This window comes from Azolla caroliniana, unplaced genomic scaffold, assembly GCF_043228905.1.
Source record: "Azolla caroliniana isolate FFs.n. ecotype wild unplaced genomic scaffold, voAzoCaro1.0.p SCAF_8, whole genome shotgun sequence".
In the NCBI taxonomy this organism is placed as follows: domain Eukaryota; kingdom Viridiplantae; phylum Streptophyta; class Polypodiopsida; order Salviniales; family Salviniaceae; genus Azolla; species Azolla caroliniana.
In genome coordinates this window covers 15,632,734-15,650,569 of record NW_028230443.1, presented here as the reverse complement: position 1 = coordinate 15,650,569, position 17,836 = coordinate 15,632,734, and the positions used below count along the sequence as shown (strand labels likewise).

The window sequence follows — 17,836 nt, the reverse complement described above, 5'->3', positions numbered from 1 at the left end:
TCTTCTTCCATTTGAAAAGATCTCCCTATTGATTAAGAGCTAGAGCTTCCTCTCCTCCTTGTAACCTTTAAGCTTAAGAGAGATTAGTGAGGTGTTTAGTTAGAGAACATTAATCTCTCTTCCTTGTTTTTTTTTTCTTATTGGTTTATACTACTTTAGTATTTTTTTTATCTTTGGCTCGCTTGAAGGCTACAACTCACACGAAGTCATGTTTTATTAGCAGTACATAGTCCATCAGGAGGTGTACCGCATGGTACAAGTGAGATACATGCACTGGATGACCTCTAGGATATGATGAGACTCGCACCACGTTCCATCACGCAACTTGTAGACATGCTACATTTTACCTTCTTCATCGTCGAAACCGGCACCATCTTCGTCGTCGTCACTTACGAGCACAAATCGCCCTTCACTGTCACCATTTTTCCGCCGTCGCCACTTACGGGCACAAACCACCCTTTTTAGGTACCACATGTATGTTGGTGTGGGGAGACTTGAACCTCCAACCTAGGAGTTGGAGTGTCCCCCCCATTACCATTACACCAACACATAACGGGTATTCTCTCTTCCTTGTTGGTGTTAGACCTCTTAGCAAAGAGGGTTAATAAACATATTCATCACTCTTATTGTCTATATTCATTACCCTATTGTCTATGAGAGCGAGCTTGAGAGAGTGAGAGAGATATCGTGCTTAATCATCTATTAATCGTTAAGTGAGTGTGAGGCTCGGAGGTGTCCGACAACCATCTCTGCCTGATTCGCCATCAAAAGGGTATACCCCGGTCCGGACTCCGCAAACAACATCGAGGAGTTAACTCTGTCGATACATAGATCCTACCCACATCAATCTAAGTATTCTCGTTTCGCCTCATCTTTGTCTCCTTGATCTTTATTTCTGTCTTCATGTCCTCATGTCGCTCACAACATCTAGAGTTCCTAGCCTCGTCACATCTAGCTCCAAGTTCATCCGTCGCTCGTAGCCCCATCATCTGTGCTCCATCCTAGTCTGCGCTTGGTGTGTCCGTGACAGTCTGAAGCCGAAGCCGATTAAGCCAAATCGAAGAGACCAAACCAACTTTTCGGCGAACGTAAGTTGTGTTTAAAGGGGCATGTTGAGAATCAAACTCAACTTCCCTAGTGTGTGAACACCCCACCACATACTATAGTAACAATGTGTCATAGAATCTTATAGTTCTATGACACATATTTAGTGTAGTTAAGTCTCCACCACTCTTTAGTAAGTGGTGGTTGTATAGTGAGAAGGTGTCTACATAAGCAGCTCTCTCCACCTCTGTGTAGTTGTTGGTTGTCTTATTCTTGTTAATATAGTTTTTTAGTGTTTTTCTATATCACTCTGCTCAGCTCTCTCTCTCTCTCTCTCTCTCTCTCTCTCTCTCTCTCTCTCTCTCGTATACACATAAACACACATATCCCTTCCGTTGCATAGAATCACTCCCGATTATTTACAGACACCATTAGCTTCAAGATTTCTGAAAGACGAGACTGGAGTGGACTAGACCGACGCCCGAGTGGACCGGACTGAACCGGACCAAACATGACCGAAGTAAACCGAAGCGGAACAAACCGGACCGAACTAGACCAGGACAGATCGGACTGAACTGGAGTAGACCAGACCGAAGTAAACCGAACCGGAACAAACCGAAGTAAACTGGACCATGACAGATCGGACTGAACTGGACCAGGACAGATGAGACTGAACTAGACCAAACCATAACACAGGCAAGACAAAGACACAAGAAGAGATAGAAGCAAAACCCCCCAACCCAAAAAGAGCAAGACAGAAGAAGAAGAAGAAGAAAGCTTTTTGTTTTTCTCTTTCTCTTTCTTCTTCTTTTTCTTTTCTTTCAAAGCTTTTTTGGGTTCTTCCTTTCATGCCAGTAACAGCAGCAACAGAGCATTTATTTACTCTCTAACGATCTCTTCTTCTTCTTCTTCTTTAGTGGGTCGACAGACAGAGACAGTCCACAGACAGAAGCAAAGTCTTCTTCTTCTTCTTCTTCTTCTTCAAGAGGAGTCAGAGCTAAGAAGAAGAATCCTCCCCTGATTCCTTCCTCCACCATGAATCCTGAATAGTAAGAAAATCTTTCTCCCCCCCCATCTGCTCATGCCTTGTATTTTGGAACAGTCCTCTTGTATCCTTGTACGGGTTTGCCTTTCTATTTGTGTTTTCTTCAGGGCTCTCTAGAGGTCTTCGGGTATTGTATTTAACTACCAAGAAAGTTCTATTTCCTGGTTCCTGGAAATGATTCATGATAATATTTTGGTTATTAGAACAGATGATTTTATCTGATTCTTGCATCAAGCCTGTTTTTAGAATTGAGGTTCCTTAACAGGTTTTACAGCCTTCCTAGGTATTCCATAGCATTTCTCTAAAAGGTTCATTTGCTTATTTTTGGTCCTTTTGCATCAAAATTCGGCAAAAAAACATGGTCTTTTTCTGATGTATACGTTGAACCTTGTTACAGCCGAGAACTTACTTCGTGTTTTTAACATAGAACCTTGTTAGAACCGAGCAGTCTCTTAAGGATTTAGAATCTTTCTAGATGTTTAATTCCATTTTGGAAAGCTGCGGATATGGTTTCTGGATATTTGGTTTTGAGATAAGTCTTTGTTAATTAGAATATAGGGTTTACCTTTGAGTTTAGACCAGGGCCTGTTAGAGCATAGAAGTCCTCGTAAGGGGTTACATCCATCATATATACTGCATTCAATTGATGCACAAGAATACGTTTCTAATTTCTGGAATGGGACACGGTTTTAGTTGAGTTCTATGTGAAGATTGGGTTGAACATAGAATGTGTAAGTTTTCCAAGCCATTGTTGATGTTGTCCTGATGCAAATTTCATCATTCAGATCATATTTCCATTCCCGTCCTCTTACCGGATAATATGTAATGAGATCCAATGGAAATCCGTCATACCTTAAATCAGTGTGTTGATATTTGCGACGTAGATCATCATAAAATCGATTTATTTGCAATCTGTGGATCTCTACTTTAGTTACTAATGATGCTATAGGATTGAGTCCATGCTATGTCTGAAGTATTTCGGGTGGACATCAAGAATCAATTTAAACCTGCCCTTTTAACATGGGATTCTCTAGAAACGTTAAAAGTGTTTATTTTTATTTGAATAAAATTTAACACTATTGCATTTGGTTCCATATGCTGTGAGGTTAAATCTATGCTCAACGCCTCAAAAGCAGTGAATGTATGCTTATTGAGAAGGAGTTTGCATGAGCATTATGATCTCAAGAACTTGGCTGCCTCAGTTTTATTTTTATCATCATTTTTAACTTCCATTTATTTTCTTTGGTTGATGTTTGATATATGTTCCAGTTATTTGGAAAATATGATAGAAGCTTAGTGCATTTGTCCATGTGTTTTAACACCAGTTGATATGAATGCTGATGTGTAAACAGTTGTCTACTCTTGGGCATAAATAAGCCATGCAAACAGATATACTGTATCATTAGGCCAGGGATTGCATGAAGTAGGGAGTATGCTATAGGATGACATAACATCCTACTCAAGTTCTTATTTTTAGACACTAAATATGTAAGTCCAATGTATTCTAGTGTTCTAAATATATATAAAATTGATGAATGTCTATCTTACATGATAAGGGCCTCTCATTTGTTATATATTTTACTATTGTTTCTATTTGGACTTGTATTTCAACAAATGTTACTGCGTATTTGCTTTTCTTTTTTTTCTTTTTTTAGTTCCAATAATATTTATTACTCATGGAATCTAATTTTACTATTATTTTGTTTGTCTTTATTTCGTGCACTTAGTTCCGTGTGGTTGAATTGGTAAGCCCCAAAGCTACACATTTCTCATTGTAGTGTGAGTCTATTAAATTTTGGGGTGTGGTGTTATTATGTGACCAAGAAAATGGTGCAGAAATCCTTTTAAGTAGAATAAAAGAAATTATGATATTTTATTACATGCTGTAAACATATGCTCTATGATTTCGTCCTTGCTTGCAGTGATTATCTATTCAAACTGCTGTTGATAGGTGATTCTGGTGTCGGGAAGTCATGCCTTCTTCTTCGATTTGCTGTATGATGAACTCAATTTTTTTCATTCGCTATAAATTCTAGTGCTCACTATGTTTGGGTGATTGTTTGGGTGATTGTTTTTTCTCCAAATTTTCAGGATGATTCATATTTGGAGAGCTACATCAGTACTATTGGTGTTGATTTTGTGAGTTCTCTCTATGTGAAATGTGGTTTTGTGAAGTTGAGTGTATATGCATGAGTTCCCTTTTATGAGATGCTTAATATAATTGTCATCTGGTTGCAGAAAATCCGTACGGTAGAACTTGATAGCAAAACCATCAAACTCCAAATCGTAAGAAGTTTCCTAATTTAGTTCTTAATTTTGTTTTTAGATTTTATATTAAAGGTTAAACATGAAGATGTTGTTGAATAATGAATGTAGGAACATGTATTACCCCAATTCTTAGATAAGAAAGTAAAAGGCATAAGCAATTGGAATTATGCTGAGTACATAAAAAAATATGATCACAAATTAGGCCTTCAAGTGGGAATACCAAGCATGAAAGATATATGTTCAAATTTCTTGGTCAAAAGTCGCTTGGATAAATGGTCATAGATTGAGGATGTAGAAGGTTAATAATCAATGTTTCTTTGAAGGTTGTGAGTTTTTCATTTATATTCTGTAATAAATTCTTATATTTATCATGATCTTTTATTTATTTTAACAGTGAAAACTTCTACTGAGAATAAATCATGCAATCATTGTTGCATGTGGCATGAAACATCCATTCGGCAAAACATAAATAAAATAAATCTATAGCAAACAAAGAATGAGACAGCCTAAGAAACCATATCTTTGCATTATGCCATGGAGAAAATAATACATTTCTTATATTCTTATTTGAGCTTATAATGTTCCATGTTGGAAATGATCAAACCTTGAGAATCTTTGGATTCAGCAAAAGTTAAAATTGTAAATAAAAGGGGGGGGGCTAGGATTAGTTTATTGCAGTTAGATTAGACACAAATCCATAAGAGATGAATTTTAGCAATTCAATTCTATATCTTCTGTATAAGCCATTTTCCAAAACAAGATCCGAAAATTAGATAGGCCCTAATGGAGAAGTGAAGTCTTTTAGGTTATTATGCATATTTAACATGCCTTTGGGTGATGGACATCATGCAAAGTAAGATCTCTGAAGATCGTTGTTTTCTCTTGAATGTTCATGGATGTTTTATATGATAGTTATTAGTCTTTGTTAAATTGTGCATACGAGCCTGAGGATCAAATGCAGAAATTTCATAAGATTTCTATTGGAAGGATAATGTGAGGAAATATTGCAGCATAAGAAATGTTTTTCCACTTTAAAAGCAATAATCTTGTCACCGGTAAGCAGATTTGTTGCACATCTTGTTAAACTTGAAGATAATAATTGTTAACAATCATATTAAGAGTATTTTGTACTTTATTTTTTCAAAATTACATGAAAAGGTCCGCATAACATCTTAAACAAATACAAGTAAATGCCATTAATTTAGAGTAAAAGTGTGAGCTCTCTTATCAGTATTCTACATTATTGCCTGAAATAATCCATGTTAATAACAGAAACCTTCAGCTCCAGCACCAGCCTTAAACCATGTATTATGTGATATGGCTCAGGGGAATATGGTTGGGTAGAGAGTTATAATATATCATGGCATTATATTTTATCATCTCTTAATCAAATTAATTTCATTATGTAAGCTCACAATCCCAACAAATTTTGCATTATGGATCATTTATGTACATTGTTTGTCTGTACATTCTATAGTGGGATACAGCTGGACAGGAGCGTTTCAGAACAATAACAAGCAGCTATTATCGAGGAGCTCATGGAATTATAGTATGTTTTAGAGTTCTTCTGCGGCAAAGATACCAAAATACTCATTTAGTGTTATTGATATTTACCTGAATACCTCTATGTAGTACAAACCTTACTACAAAGTGGTACTCAAGTAAAGTTTCGATGGATATTAAATATCCAGAAAGTTGTGTTATTTAAGTGTTCTTCCCCTTCTTTTTATATGGTAGGGATATGGGTTGGTGATAATTTATTTCTTATCAGATAGTATATGATGTCACTGATCAAGAGAGCTTCAACAATGTGAAGCAATGGTTGAATGAAATCGATCGATATGCAAGCGAGAATGTGAACAAGCTTCTTGTAGGAAATAAATCCGACTTGACTGCAAAGAAAGTTGTTGACACTGAGACAGCAAAGGTGGGTTTAATGTGCATGTACCATTATATGATTTTAATTGTGCACATAACATAATTTAATGTGGGTTTTTCTTTCTTTTTTTCTCATTTCGAATTTAGGCTTTTGCTGATGAAATCGGGATTCCCTTTTTGGAGACAAGTGCAAAAAATGCAACCAATGTAGAACAAGCATTCATGACAATGGCGGCGGAGATTAAAAACAGGTAAGATTATGAAATAACCTGGGTTTGATATATGTGCTACCATTTTGGTGTTTATCCTAATCAGTGTTTTAAATAATACATTTTGAGTGCATTTTGCAGTTGCCATATTAGAAAATTGACTCAGTTAAATTTTGAGCTTGCCATTTTAAAATTTCCAAAGAAAATATGAATGTTGTGTAATTTTGCACTTGGAAGCTTAAAAATTCGGTTTAATAGATCTTGAATATGCTTAAATTATTTATGTTAAAAAAAGCTCATGTCATTTACTCTTGCAACACTAATAACTCACATTAACAAATTGTGGAAGAATGACATTTTGGTAGTTACTAAATTAAATAGATGTTTGGGAACCCAAACTTTTGTCATGTACAATAATTTAAAAACACCGGCTTTTTTAAATTTTGAAAATGAAATCCCCAAGAAATATTAGAATAAGAAAAGTGAAGTCAGATATTCAAACCTATTTTATTGACCTTTTCTCAATACTCTTTAGCAATACTGAGTTTTATTATGTGTTTGGTGGTGGTTTTAGAATGGCAAGCCAACCAGCGATGAATAGTGGGAAGCCGAAACTCGTACAGATGCAAGGGCAACCCATTGCACAGAAAAATAGCTGCTGTTCGTAAAGTTCAAAATCAAAAAGAAAAAAATAGGAACAGAGATTCCGAAGTTATAACCAACGATATAAATTACAATGATGTGTTTTTTTCTCTCTTTTTTTCCTTTTAAATTCTGAAATCTTCATCTAACGTTACAGATGGATTGATTCTTTTTTGTTTAGGCTCATGAAATTTTTTCGCTTTTATATATATAAAAAATTTATTATGTTGATTTGCAAGATATATGTATATATATTAGAAAATCTTATATGCTTCTGGGGTTCATTATTACTACTCGAATGATGGGCACGCCACAATATATGCCAAAATTGAGTTATATTAGTTTTCTAACTCCATGCAAATTCACATTCAAATACCCTCTAATTTTCAACAGTAAATGTAAAACTAAGCTAAACAGCTGTTTATGCTTTAAATTTTAATTATAATAATAGATCATAGTAAATTTGTTTTTTCATATGTTTGTATTTTAATGTGCCCTACAATACTTATTGATTAATTCAAATTCGACACTCACTATATAATGATTTAGAATGAGATTTGATTGGCATGTCAAGGGTGTAAAAATATAATGGTCTAAAATTATAGCTGAATGTAAATTGTTCCATGTTTATGAATATCTTCAATCCAACCTTGTACTCATGAATTGTTTGAGTAAAAATTACTCAACATTAAGTTAGCAGGATGCTAGCTAAAACAGAAGTGATTATTTTGTTGAACTCCTAGGATCCTTTTAATCCTTGGTATCTTGGTGAAGCATTGGAATCCATGTGCTTTGGTAAATTTGGACGATGATAGGTGATAGAAGAATAGTCATATTAGCTGTCTCTTTGCATTTCATTGTGTCTTTTGCTGGTGAAATGTGTTGTGTGAAAAAATTAGTTAGTAGATTGTAAAACTATGTTATAGGATGTTTTATGTCTAGGCTTGCTTTTTATGATCACGTACTTAAATTGGTCACGACATGAAGTATTTATGTTTAAAATTATCTTTTGGCACTGCTGCTCCACACATTCTGGTGATTTATTGTTTTTGTGAGTTAGTGCCTTTCCTAATCTCCTATATTGACGTATTAGGATGTCTATTTCCCTCTTTAGACCAACCTTGTCATTTGAAATTTTGGGCCTATGCAAATGGTGAGATCCTTGTCATTTGAAAGATAACTAAGCTAAAGCTGAAGTGAAACAATGGTGGGCTTTTATCGAGAGAGAGTTCTCCATTTAGGTTTCATGTGACGATGTAAAACAATTTATCATTCACCAAGTATGAGAATTGATTCTGAATAAGAGGCATCAACATGAAATCAGATTCGTCTGGTCAAATCTATTTCCACATGTAATTTATAACAGGAATGCATAGGGAACCTTGTTTATCCTTGTCAAGTTGTCATTTGAAATATGAATGGCTGGTGGAGGCAGATCGTTTGCAAATATTTTGTTTTTAGCTTTTGAGACCACATTTCCAAATATGTCTGCATCCAAACAATAATTAATTGTATCTACCTGCATCCAAATAATTATGCAGTGCCATCTGAACTTGTTATCTATCTGCATCCAAACAATTAAGCATGGTGCTACTTGAAGAACTTGTATCTATCTGCATCCAAATAATTAGGCACGGGGTTACCTGAACTTGCATCAATGAACTTGTGATTAGTGCATATATTAATAGAAAATTTAATCCAAATTTGGAGTATAACCCTCTTCATATTGAACCTGGATCAACCTAAATAGTATTGGCCATACTAATCCACACTTTAGCTATTTTGTGTGCAGACTTCAATGTCAGAGTTCCCCATCACCTCAAAGTTTTACATATCAAAACTTCTAAGTTTAATATCAATTGCATTTGATATTCCATTCCTATTTGAATGGTAGGGTGCCAAATGTGTATTGCAACCACTTGGGTGCATAAATCACCAAATTGTTTTTATATCATTGCTCGACTGATTGGAACTAAAATCCATATTAATATAGAACATAAAAATTCTGGTATACTCTACAAAAAATTAGCACATAGGACTGTCAAGTGAGTTGAGAATCAAATACAGTGCCATGATTTTCTTTATGCAATAGGGTTTACCATTGGGTACTTTCAAATTGCTATAACTTTTTACGTGTCTAGAGCAACAAAAGTATATCAAGGATTTCATATATATTATAGATATGCATTCTCTGGAATTTCCTTGGCATCAGTTAATCTAGCTAGCAAACATCTCTCATTAACATCAAGTTTCCAATAGCACACGAATGGTTTCCTCTCTCAGTAAACTCTATCCACGAACAACATACTCTTAAGACAATAAAATTGAAGTATAATAGCACATACAAAGAAACTACTTCACAATACACGAGCCAAAACAATAAACTTGAAGAAGTGCATACTTCAAATAATAAGGAAATGAATTTTTCTTAATTCATTGAATGTCACCGCATACACTAGGAACTACATCCTTGCCGCTTGCTAGTTACCAAACACAACTCATCGATTTCCTCATTCGCTGACTTGCTCATAATGCTAAATACAAAATAATATGCTAGCATGAGATTTTCATTTCACTCCATCCTGCTTCTAATTGCTAGTCAATAATACTCATCGATTCCCTCACTATATATACTAGCTACATTGGCATTGAAGAATAGAACAAATCCTAGAAGTTGAAGAGAAAAAGAAAGGCAGGGGGGGGGGGGGATTTATCATCATAACATTTCATTTCATTTTCACTCTCTTTTTTCCCAAAAGAGAAAAGGGAGGGGGGAGAGTAATACCGCTAAACCAATTTCGGCTTATCTTTCTTCTCTCAGAAGACCTCACAGTGAGAGATGGGCGAGCTTCAAGGCGGGGTTTTGGCTGAACCCGAGGTTACCTTCAGAGAATTTCTTTTGATTACAACTAAGCATTCCCTCGAGGCTACATTTGATACCATCCTTCTCTAACTTGCGATACCGCGGCTCGATCTTCTTCCCGAGACTATGGGCGAAAAAAGATGGATAAGCCACCGCATCCTCCATCTTCTTCCCCATTACATTAACCAAGAACTCAAACTTGGGTTGCAAGGAGTTCTTCACACTAGATAGAAGCAATGGTGGGTACCCTGACACCAGCGAGCTAATCTGTCGCTTATCGAATCCCAAAGAGGAAAGGAATTCCACATTTGGGCGATAAGTCTTGTCGGCATCTCGGCACAAGAGATGTGGAAACCTGATGGCGACTCGGGATATCTCTTCTTTGCTTAAACCAAGGTTCTCAAGATACAAAACCGTGGGCCGGAGCCGGGTTTCGATGCTATAACCGAAGATATGGGGCCATCGGGCAAGCAATTTCCCCATACTATTCTCCTCTCTCTTGACACCCACCTCTTCTTCAAGAAAGCGCAAGGTCGGTTCGAGCTTGGAATCGATGCTATAACTAAGCAACCGGGGGCAAGAGAGGAATACCTTGGAGATCTTCGATTCGTGGACTCCGGCTCCTTGGAGGAAGCCTAGAAGGGGGCAGAGCTTCTCTTCGATGCTGTAGAGGAAGACATTGGGGAAGCGTAAGACGGCGGCGGCGATCTCCTCGGGTTTGGGGCCGCCGCCGAGGCCGGACAAGAGGTCGGCCATGGGCCGGAGTTTGTCGTGCAGGCTGAGGACCAGGAGGTGGGGGCATTTCAGGACGGTGGAAGGAATCTTCCGCTTGGGTATACCTACATGCTTCTCAAGGAAAGACCAGTTGGGGCGGAGGCGATCTTCGGCACCTGGTCTGCTAAGGGCTCTGCATTTGTTCATCATCTTTCTGATGGATATGTCGGGGAGGCCCTTCTCCTTGAGGAAGAGGGAGGCGACAGGCATGGCGGCAGGGGAGCTCTCTGCCATGGGGGGGGGGGGCACTCTCTCTCAGACTCTCTCTCTCTCTCTCTCTCTCTCAGACTCTCTCTGTCTTGTGGCTCCTATCCACAAATGTGAAGAAAAACAGATAAAATGGAGCCCAGAAGTTAGAACAGAGCAAAAGACCCAATAACAGAAAAGAGTTACAAAAAAAAAAAGAGAGCAAAAGCCCGTCCGTCTCTTGGGCATGACGTCACATTCACGGCCATCGCCCGCCCGCCCGCCTGCCCCATGGCTCTCGTGTTTTTTTTTTCTTCTCTTTACTACTCTGTTGTTCCTGGCCCGCCCCTGACTGGCTCCCGTGTCCTCCCTACTCTTACTCCATCCCGTGTGTGTGTGTATATATCTATCTATCTATCTATCTATCTATATCTATATCTATATCTATATCTATATCTATATATATAGACTTGGCCTCGTGTCGCTTGTTTTTGAGTCTCCGACGTTAGCAATTGACAAATTGTTTGGTTTGGTTCATTGAGATTGTGAATCTCCGACATTAGCAATCGACAAGGGTTTGGTTTGGTTTGGTTCAAGATTATTAGTCTCCGACATTAGCAATCAAGAATTGGTTTGGTTTGGTTCAAGATTGTGAATCTCCACCGTTAGCAATCAGCAATGGTTTGATTTGGTTTGGTTCGATAGCGTCAAACTCAAACCGTCTACAGAAATTGAAACACTTAAACCAAACCATATAGAACCATGAAACCGTTTAAACCAAAACCTTTTAAACCGAACCATTACAAAACAATTCAAGCTCAAACCAGACGGTTTCAGAGACTTTCAAACCTTTAAACTGTTAAAACCACAGTTTTGCGGTCGGTTTTGGTTTTCAGGGTTTAGGGTTCCGAGGTAGGTGCATACATATATGAAGCTCTTCTGCGTTTTTTATGCCAACTTATTGCCCATATTGCTCATATGCATTAGGCAAAAAAGGAGGCAAATCCCGTCTACAAAATGTTGCATAAAATCCTTCCAAGTGAGAGACACATGCTTTGATTATTGTTCATGCAGAGATTCTCATGTTTGAGTTCCCATGTAGACTATCTCGTATTTTTAGCATTGTTCTTTAGGTCTTTTGAATCTTGACCATACCTAGAGTGTTTCTTGTTTTGAGTATCAATTTGAAATTGGGCTTTTCTTCCTCTAGGATCTAAACCCCTCATAGTATCATGTAAACAAAAGACATGTAAATAATTACAAGAAGGTCAATCATTGTTACTAATGTATGCATCAATTGGCATGATTTATTTGCATCACCTGTTTGGATGATAATAACTTACATTAGTCACTATTAATCAGCATTAATTTGGATTCAATTTTTATTTATCATTCAAACTCAATGGGTTCAAGTTGATAATATCATACTACACACATTAGACAAATGCCTTCGATAATCTAAATTTATATTTTCCCATTGAAACTCTTTGAGTTTTGAGTTTACCTCTTGATCTTTGAACATTGACATTTACCTTAGTCTTCCAAGTATTTTTCTTCTAGAAAATTTGGTTTTCCAAGTACTTTAATTTAGACTACAACTTTATGTTTTATGTAATGCATTCTCCTTATAAAGACTTCGTTGGAGTATTAGTGAGACCATGAGAAGTAACATAGATCAATGTTGCCACATGCATACCATGTCATGTGTACCACCATTGTAGTCAGTATACAAAAGTTTTATATGTACATCTATAGTTTACTATCTTTGGAGTTTCTACAAGTAACACAAGTTTGTAGTGTAAATACTTTCATTTCTTTAGTAATGCATTTTCAAAATTACCATGTTAAATGATATTTGAATATTCCTCCAAACCATTAAGTTGTTAAGCCAATAAAGGTTCAAACCAAACTAAACCGAACCCTTGAACCCCAAAGCCAAATCAAACAATTTATACAAAAAATCTACTACATCTCTTAACCGAATTGATAAGCCATTAAGGTATGGTTTTACGATGCAATTAAACTCAAACTGGATTGTTGCTACTTCATTGGTTGTTTCTAGTCTTTATGAAGAACAAGAGATTAGATGTGCTTAGCATTGGAATGCATATTAATTAAAATAGAATAGATAGACAATTTATCACCCATGAGGCCAGTTTTGGTATGTGGAACCAAATCAACATATCATCTTGTAATTGTGATTACCAAAGTAAAAAATCAATGACAATCAATGACATTCATATTAAGATGTTGGATTAGAGGATAAACATTAATAGGTTATGAGCACATGAAAATAACACAAACTTTATTTCAATACTTTATTGTTTTTTATACTAATGTCAAATGGTAATGTTTCTTAGACTGTGATGGCCACGTTTGAGATGATCTCTAATCCACTCGGGTATATTTTAAAATATATCAACCAAGAGTCTGGGCTTAATATCAATCACAACAATGGCTTCTGTATATGTTAATCTTGAAAAGAGATTACGATAATGTTGGTATGACTGGTACTTAAAAGTACAATGCAAAACATTGCTCTAAAAGCATAACGGAAAAAACATTGATGTTCACATCAATAAAAAGTGTATGGATGAAATCTTTAAGTTGGGCAAGGGTATAATGGTTGATGCTAAAAACATGATAGGTATCCAATGCACAACTCAAAATCATTATTTTATATATGTATATATATTTTGTATTTGATGACAGGGGTTTTACAAAATATATCACAGAACTTTTTAACGCTGATAATGTGCATCAAGATATCTGTCCAAGATGTAGACAATCGAAATGAATGATAAAATCTTGATAATGCCACAAAACACTCTTCTCACATAATACTATAGCTCGTACAATGATCATCTTCTTTAAATAGCAACAATGATCATAAACCAAGATTCTGTATGGGCTACATGTCAGATATATGTGGATTTTGGATCAATTGATGCCAATTCAATAGACACACGAGTAATCTCTTGTTGCATATATAGCAATGTACCTTGTTTAGAATGACTGAACATCTTCAAATGATGAGAACGATTTCATAATTTGAACATACACCTGGATACCTTTCAAGTATTGTTCCTTGTTGAGAAACTGCAACCACCATATTGAATGCAATTAAAACTAAAATGCAACTTGTTTCAATTGAATGAAAGCAGATTCATAATGCACATAGCAGTACTCTTGAGAGTAGTACCTCATTGTGGTCATGTAGTAAGATCGGTGTGTTTGCGATAGGAGAAAACCCAAAGGCTGGAATGCCTTTTGCTCTTATGTATCGAGCATCAGTTGAACCGGAAAGGATTTCTGGTTTGCCAAGTTCACCTCCACCCTCAGCTACAGCTTCTTGTAGAAGTGTCCACCATGGATTTGACCTGTTTGCTACTGTTACCAGAGGACGCTGATCCATGCCCACCAAAGGCTGCTTCAGCTTGAACTGACATGAATATATTTTAATTGAAGTTAGCATTAATTATTGATCTCCCTTTCTTTTATAGTTTTTACTTTTTCTTTTTCCTGTTCTAATATTTTGTTTTGTTATTAATAATGTAATATATTGCTGAGACTAGAATTGCAATTCTTCCTTTAAAAACCAGTCCAAAGTGAGATTTCTCTCCTTTACGTCTTGAGTTTTTTTTGGTTCACTCTCTTCATCATCCATTCACCATGTATGTGACAAACATATGTTTACAGAAACTCCTTGTCTGTTTCATGAAAAAACCAAGAGCCTGAGACTTCAGGTTTTTTTGGTTCACCCTCTTCATCATTCATTCACCATGTATGAGACAAGCATATGTTTACAGAAAATTCACTATCTGTTTCATGAAAAAACCAAGAGCTTGGATGATTTCTTCTCTTTCATGTCTAAATTTCTGCTCATTATCTTCTCCCCAAGGATTTAAGATCCCTTCAGCATGCATACGTACGTTCGTCATCCATTGCATGAATTGCATGAAATCTAACGACTAAGCCTGGATGCCCATCATATCTGTGCTTAAAGAAATTGGGATATTTCTCTTCACTATATATCACTTCGTTGGAGGAGCTATTTTCATGCAAGATGCATGTGATAAAGAGGTAAAGTGTATATTCATTTTGATGAAATCAAATGTCTAAACTTATTAAATCCCTGGGGAATCAGGACAAATGTGACAGAGAAAGTGTAATACAAGATCAAAGTTAAATCATCAATTTTTTATCTTCAAATTACATTCATATCAAAAAATTTAAAAACTATTATCACAGCTCATTGTCAAAATTAAAATAAACCCATTGTATTGTACCATTTTTGCATTTCTATCATGAAAAGTAGCTGTAAACAAGAATTATTATTACATCATAAACCAAAATCTTGATGTTGGGAAATGGCTGTTGCATGAAAAATCATTCTGTTTCATGCAGTCATGGCAGAAACATATCTTGACTTTAGAATACTTAAATCATTCTGACTGAACAAGGCTGAAATAGAAACCTTCGTATTGTCTTGCAGCATTTCAGCAAATGCCAAGATTCAGAATGCTTAAAGAAAACATAAAAAAAAATGCTCCATGAGACAAACAAGTAGTTTTATCATGTATTGCGGCCTAAGTGGGATTTGTTGCAAGTCTATAAGCATAAGATTCAAAGAAGAAACCTGGTACGTCATGTTTCTTGATGCTGGAGCCCATTCCTTCTGAAGGCGTTCTTCTAGAGAGTTCAGATCAGTGTTGGGGGGAACTCTCATGTCAAATCCAGCCTCAGCTTCAGAGGGTTGTAGATTCATTACAAATCCCTATTTGCACAAAAATCAGAAGAAGAAACTAGTTCTTTCAAAGAGAGCAAGCGAAGGCATATACATGCAATAGAACGCATGGAAATGGTTAGAAGTGTTTGTATACCTTAGAAGTCAATATGCCAGAATTTATGAGTCCAGTTCTGAACCATAGAAATCCAAACTTACACCATGAAAAACCATAGCTCTATGTCCGTACCATAGCAATCAGGAGTTACACCATTAAAATTGAAACCTTAAGTTTACATCTACAAATAAACTTAGGGTCTCAATTTTCATGGTGTAGCAATCCTAGATATATGTCCAGGTCATAGCAATCCAGAATTTATACCATAAAATCCTAGGTCTTATGTCCAGATCACTGAAATCCAGATTTTATATCCATAAAACCATAACTTTTTTCGTGATGACATAGTGTCCAGCCATGGTATTGGGTTGAAACTTGGGAATCTATCACTCCTATGCATAATGAATGTGTATGCTCTCATGGCAAAAGTTTCTCAAAAACTTAAAAGTTGGAGATAGATGTATATACACTCACATTTGGAGTAGGTGTTCCAGCTTTCAAGTAGGCAAGATTGATAGAGACCACCTCACCTTCACGCACAATCTCCTCTTTGAGAAGGTCAAACTGATGCCGTCGGAACTTGCTAATAGATTCCATGCTTATCATAAGATTCTCCATGGCACTGTTATCGTAAAGCTTTGACCCATGGCCAGGAAATCCTGTTGCTTTAATGACGAACCACCACGCTGATCTCTCACCATTAAATACACGATACAAATTGGTCGGTGATACTAGACCTTCATCAAAAACAACCCCAATATTAAGATCCGAGAAATGTGATGATTTGACAAATTCTGCCATGCCATCTTGGCCACCAATCTCCTCATCTGGAACGAATGAGAGGTGAACATTCCTTTTGGGCATAAAACCCATGGATTTGAGGACTCGTAGAGATTCAAGGTATTGCATACCAACACATTTCATGTCTTGTGAACCTCGGGCGAATATGTTTCCATGGCTGTCTATGTTTGCATCAAAGGGTCCATATCCATACATCCATTTGTGTGGCTCTGCTGGGACAACATCAGTGTGAGAATTGAACAGAACAGATGGGAGAGAGGGATTCTCCCCTACCCATGTGAGAAGAATCAGTGGCTTGTCTTCTACAAAAGTCAGTATCTGAGCTTCAATCCCAATATCTCGGGCTTGAGACAAGATGAAACGAGTTGTTTGAGAGTAATCTGGATTTGGATGTGTTGAAGGTATTCTCAGGTACTCTCTGAATCGCTCAATAATGGAGGATTCATCCAGTTCACAGTTGATCAGAAGAAGCTCTGTGAAGCAAACTACAGAAAGGAGGAGGAGATGATACACAATTTTCTGATCCATTAGAGCAGGGAGTAGCAATCCGAAAGCATGGATTGAAGCAGGAAACAGCTGAGAAACGCATCAATGAAAAGACAGAGGTTTTTCCATCAGAGATTTCAGGCTAGGACAGAAGAGTGCCCAACAAAAATAACATTAACCAAAAAAAGGGGTAAAAACAAATTTACCACAAAAATAAATCAATTAAAAGGCAATAAATTTTTATTTTTGAAATAAAACAAAACCAAAGAATAAAAGAGGCTTGGTGAGGGTCCATGGAATTGCGGCCATGAACACTGCGAAGGGAGCAGTTTGATAATCCAGTGAAATCTGCACCGTCAGATCATTTATCCACAAAAAGCAAGCACCCTTAACTAACCCGGCTCTGGCTCAAGCGCCCATAACTAACCCGGCTTTGGCTCAACCGCCCTTAACTAACCCGGCTCTGGCTCAAGCGCCCGTAATTAACTCGGCTCTGGCTCAACCGCCCATAACTAACCCGTCTCTGTCATGTCTAACTCGGCTATGTTCTCTGTGTCTGTCATTTCTAACTTCTGTTCTTGTCTCTATCACTTCTAACTTGGCCCCGATTGATTCAATTTTCTAGTTACTTGCATCTAACCTGGGTACCTTCATCTAACTCGCCTAACCCAGCCCAAGTTTGTAACCTAGGTAGACGCATCAAACCCAACTAACCCGACTACTTGCACCTAACCGTGGTACCTTCATTTAACCCGACTACTTGCATCTAACCCTAATACCTTCATTTAACTCGGGT

At 36.9% G+C, this 17,836-nt stretch overlaps 3 protein-coding genes across 3 annotated transcripts; 1 reads left to right on the top strand and 2 right to left on the bottom strand.

Moving 5' to 3' along the window:
* Positions 1-1,964: 1,964 nt before the first annotated feature.
* On the top strand, positions 1,965-7,244 carry LOC147861074 (GTP-binding protein YPTM2). The gene is made up of 8 exons (XM_087323502.1): positions 1,965-2,093; positions 4,012-4,084; positions 4,181-4,228; positions 4,328-4,375; positions 5,835-5,906; positions 6,129-6,284; positions 6,383-6,486; positions 7,019-7,244. Exons 1-8 carry the CDS (start codon positions 2,080-2,082, stop codon positions 7,110-7,112), a joined length of 609 nt encoding a protein of 202 aa, XP_087179628.1. The 5' UTR covers positions 1,965-2,079; the 3' UTR covers positions 7,113-7,244.
* Positions 7,245-9,484: 2,240 nt separating this feature from the next.
* LOC147861073 (uncharacterized) lies at positions 9,485-10,980 on the bottom strand. Its single transcript, XM_087323861.1, has one exon. It carries the CDS (start codon positions 10,955-10,957, stop codon positions 9,914-9,916), a length of 1,044 nt encoding a protein of 347 aa, XP_087179987.1. The 5' UTR covers positions 10,958-10,980; the 3' UTR covers positions 9,485-9,913.
* Positions 10,981-13,699: 2,719 nt separating this feature from the next.
* Positions 13,700-17,183, bottom strand: LOC147861072 (uncharacterized). Its single transcript, XM_087323804.1, has 4 exons — positions 16,228-17,183; positions 15,549-15,686; positions 14,112-14,351; positions 13,700-14,008 (listed from the first exon to the last, which is right to left on the bottom strand). The coding sequence occupies exons 1-4, from the start codon at positions 17,080-17,082 to the stop codon at positions 13,916-13,918; spliced, it is 1,326 nt and encodes a 441-aa protein (XP_087179930.1). The 5' UTR covers positions 17,083-17,183; the 3' UTR covers positions 13,700-13,915.
* Positions 17,184-17,836: the final 653 nt, after the last annotated feature.

What these genes read in the sequence shown, in the direction of transcription:
- LOC147861074 (XM_087323502.1), top strand. An exon ending in GCCTTCTTCTTCGATTTGCT is followed by an intron (nt 4,085 to 4,180) that starts GTATGATGAACT and finishes CCAAATTTTCAG; the next exon opens with GATGATTCATATTTGGAGAG. An exon ending in GTACTATTGGTGTTGATTTT is followed by an intron (nt 4,229 to 4,327) that starts GTGAGTTCTCTC and finishes ATCTGGTTGCAG; the next exon opens with AAAATCCGTACGGTAGAACT.
- LOC147861073 (XM_087323861.1), bottom strand. Translation starts at nt 10,957, where the DNA reads ATGGCAGAGAGCTCCCCTGCCGCCATGCCTGTCGCCTCCCTCTTCCTC.
- LOC147861072 (XM_087323804.1), bottom strand. Translation starts at nt 17,082, where the DNA reads ATGGATCAGAAAATTGTGTATCATCTCCTCCTCCTTTCTGTAGTTTGC. An exon ending in CAAGAAACATGACGTACCAG is followed by an intron (nt 14,352 to 15,548) that starts GTTTCTTCTTTG and finishes TATTCATGTCAG; the next exon opens with TTCAAGCTGAAGCAGCCTTT. An exon ending in TACTACATGACCACAATGAG is followed by an intron (nt 14,009 to 14,111) that starts GTACTACTCTCA and finishes TGGTGGTTGCAG; the next exon opens with TTTCTCAACAAGGAACAATA.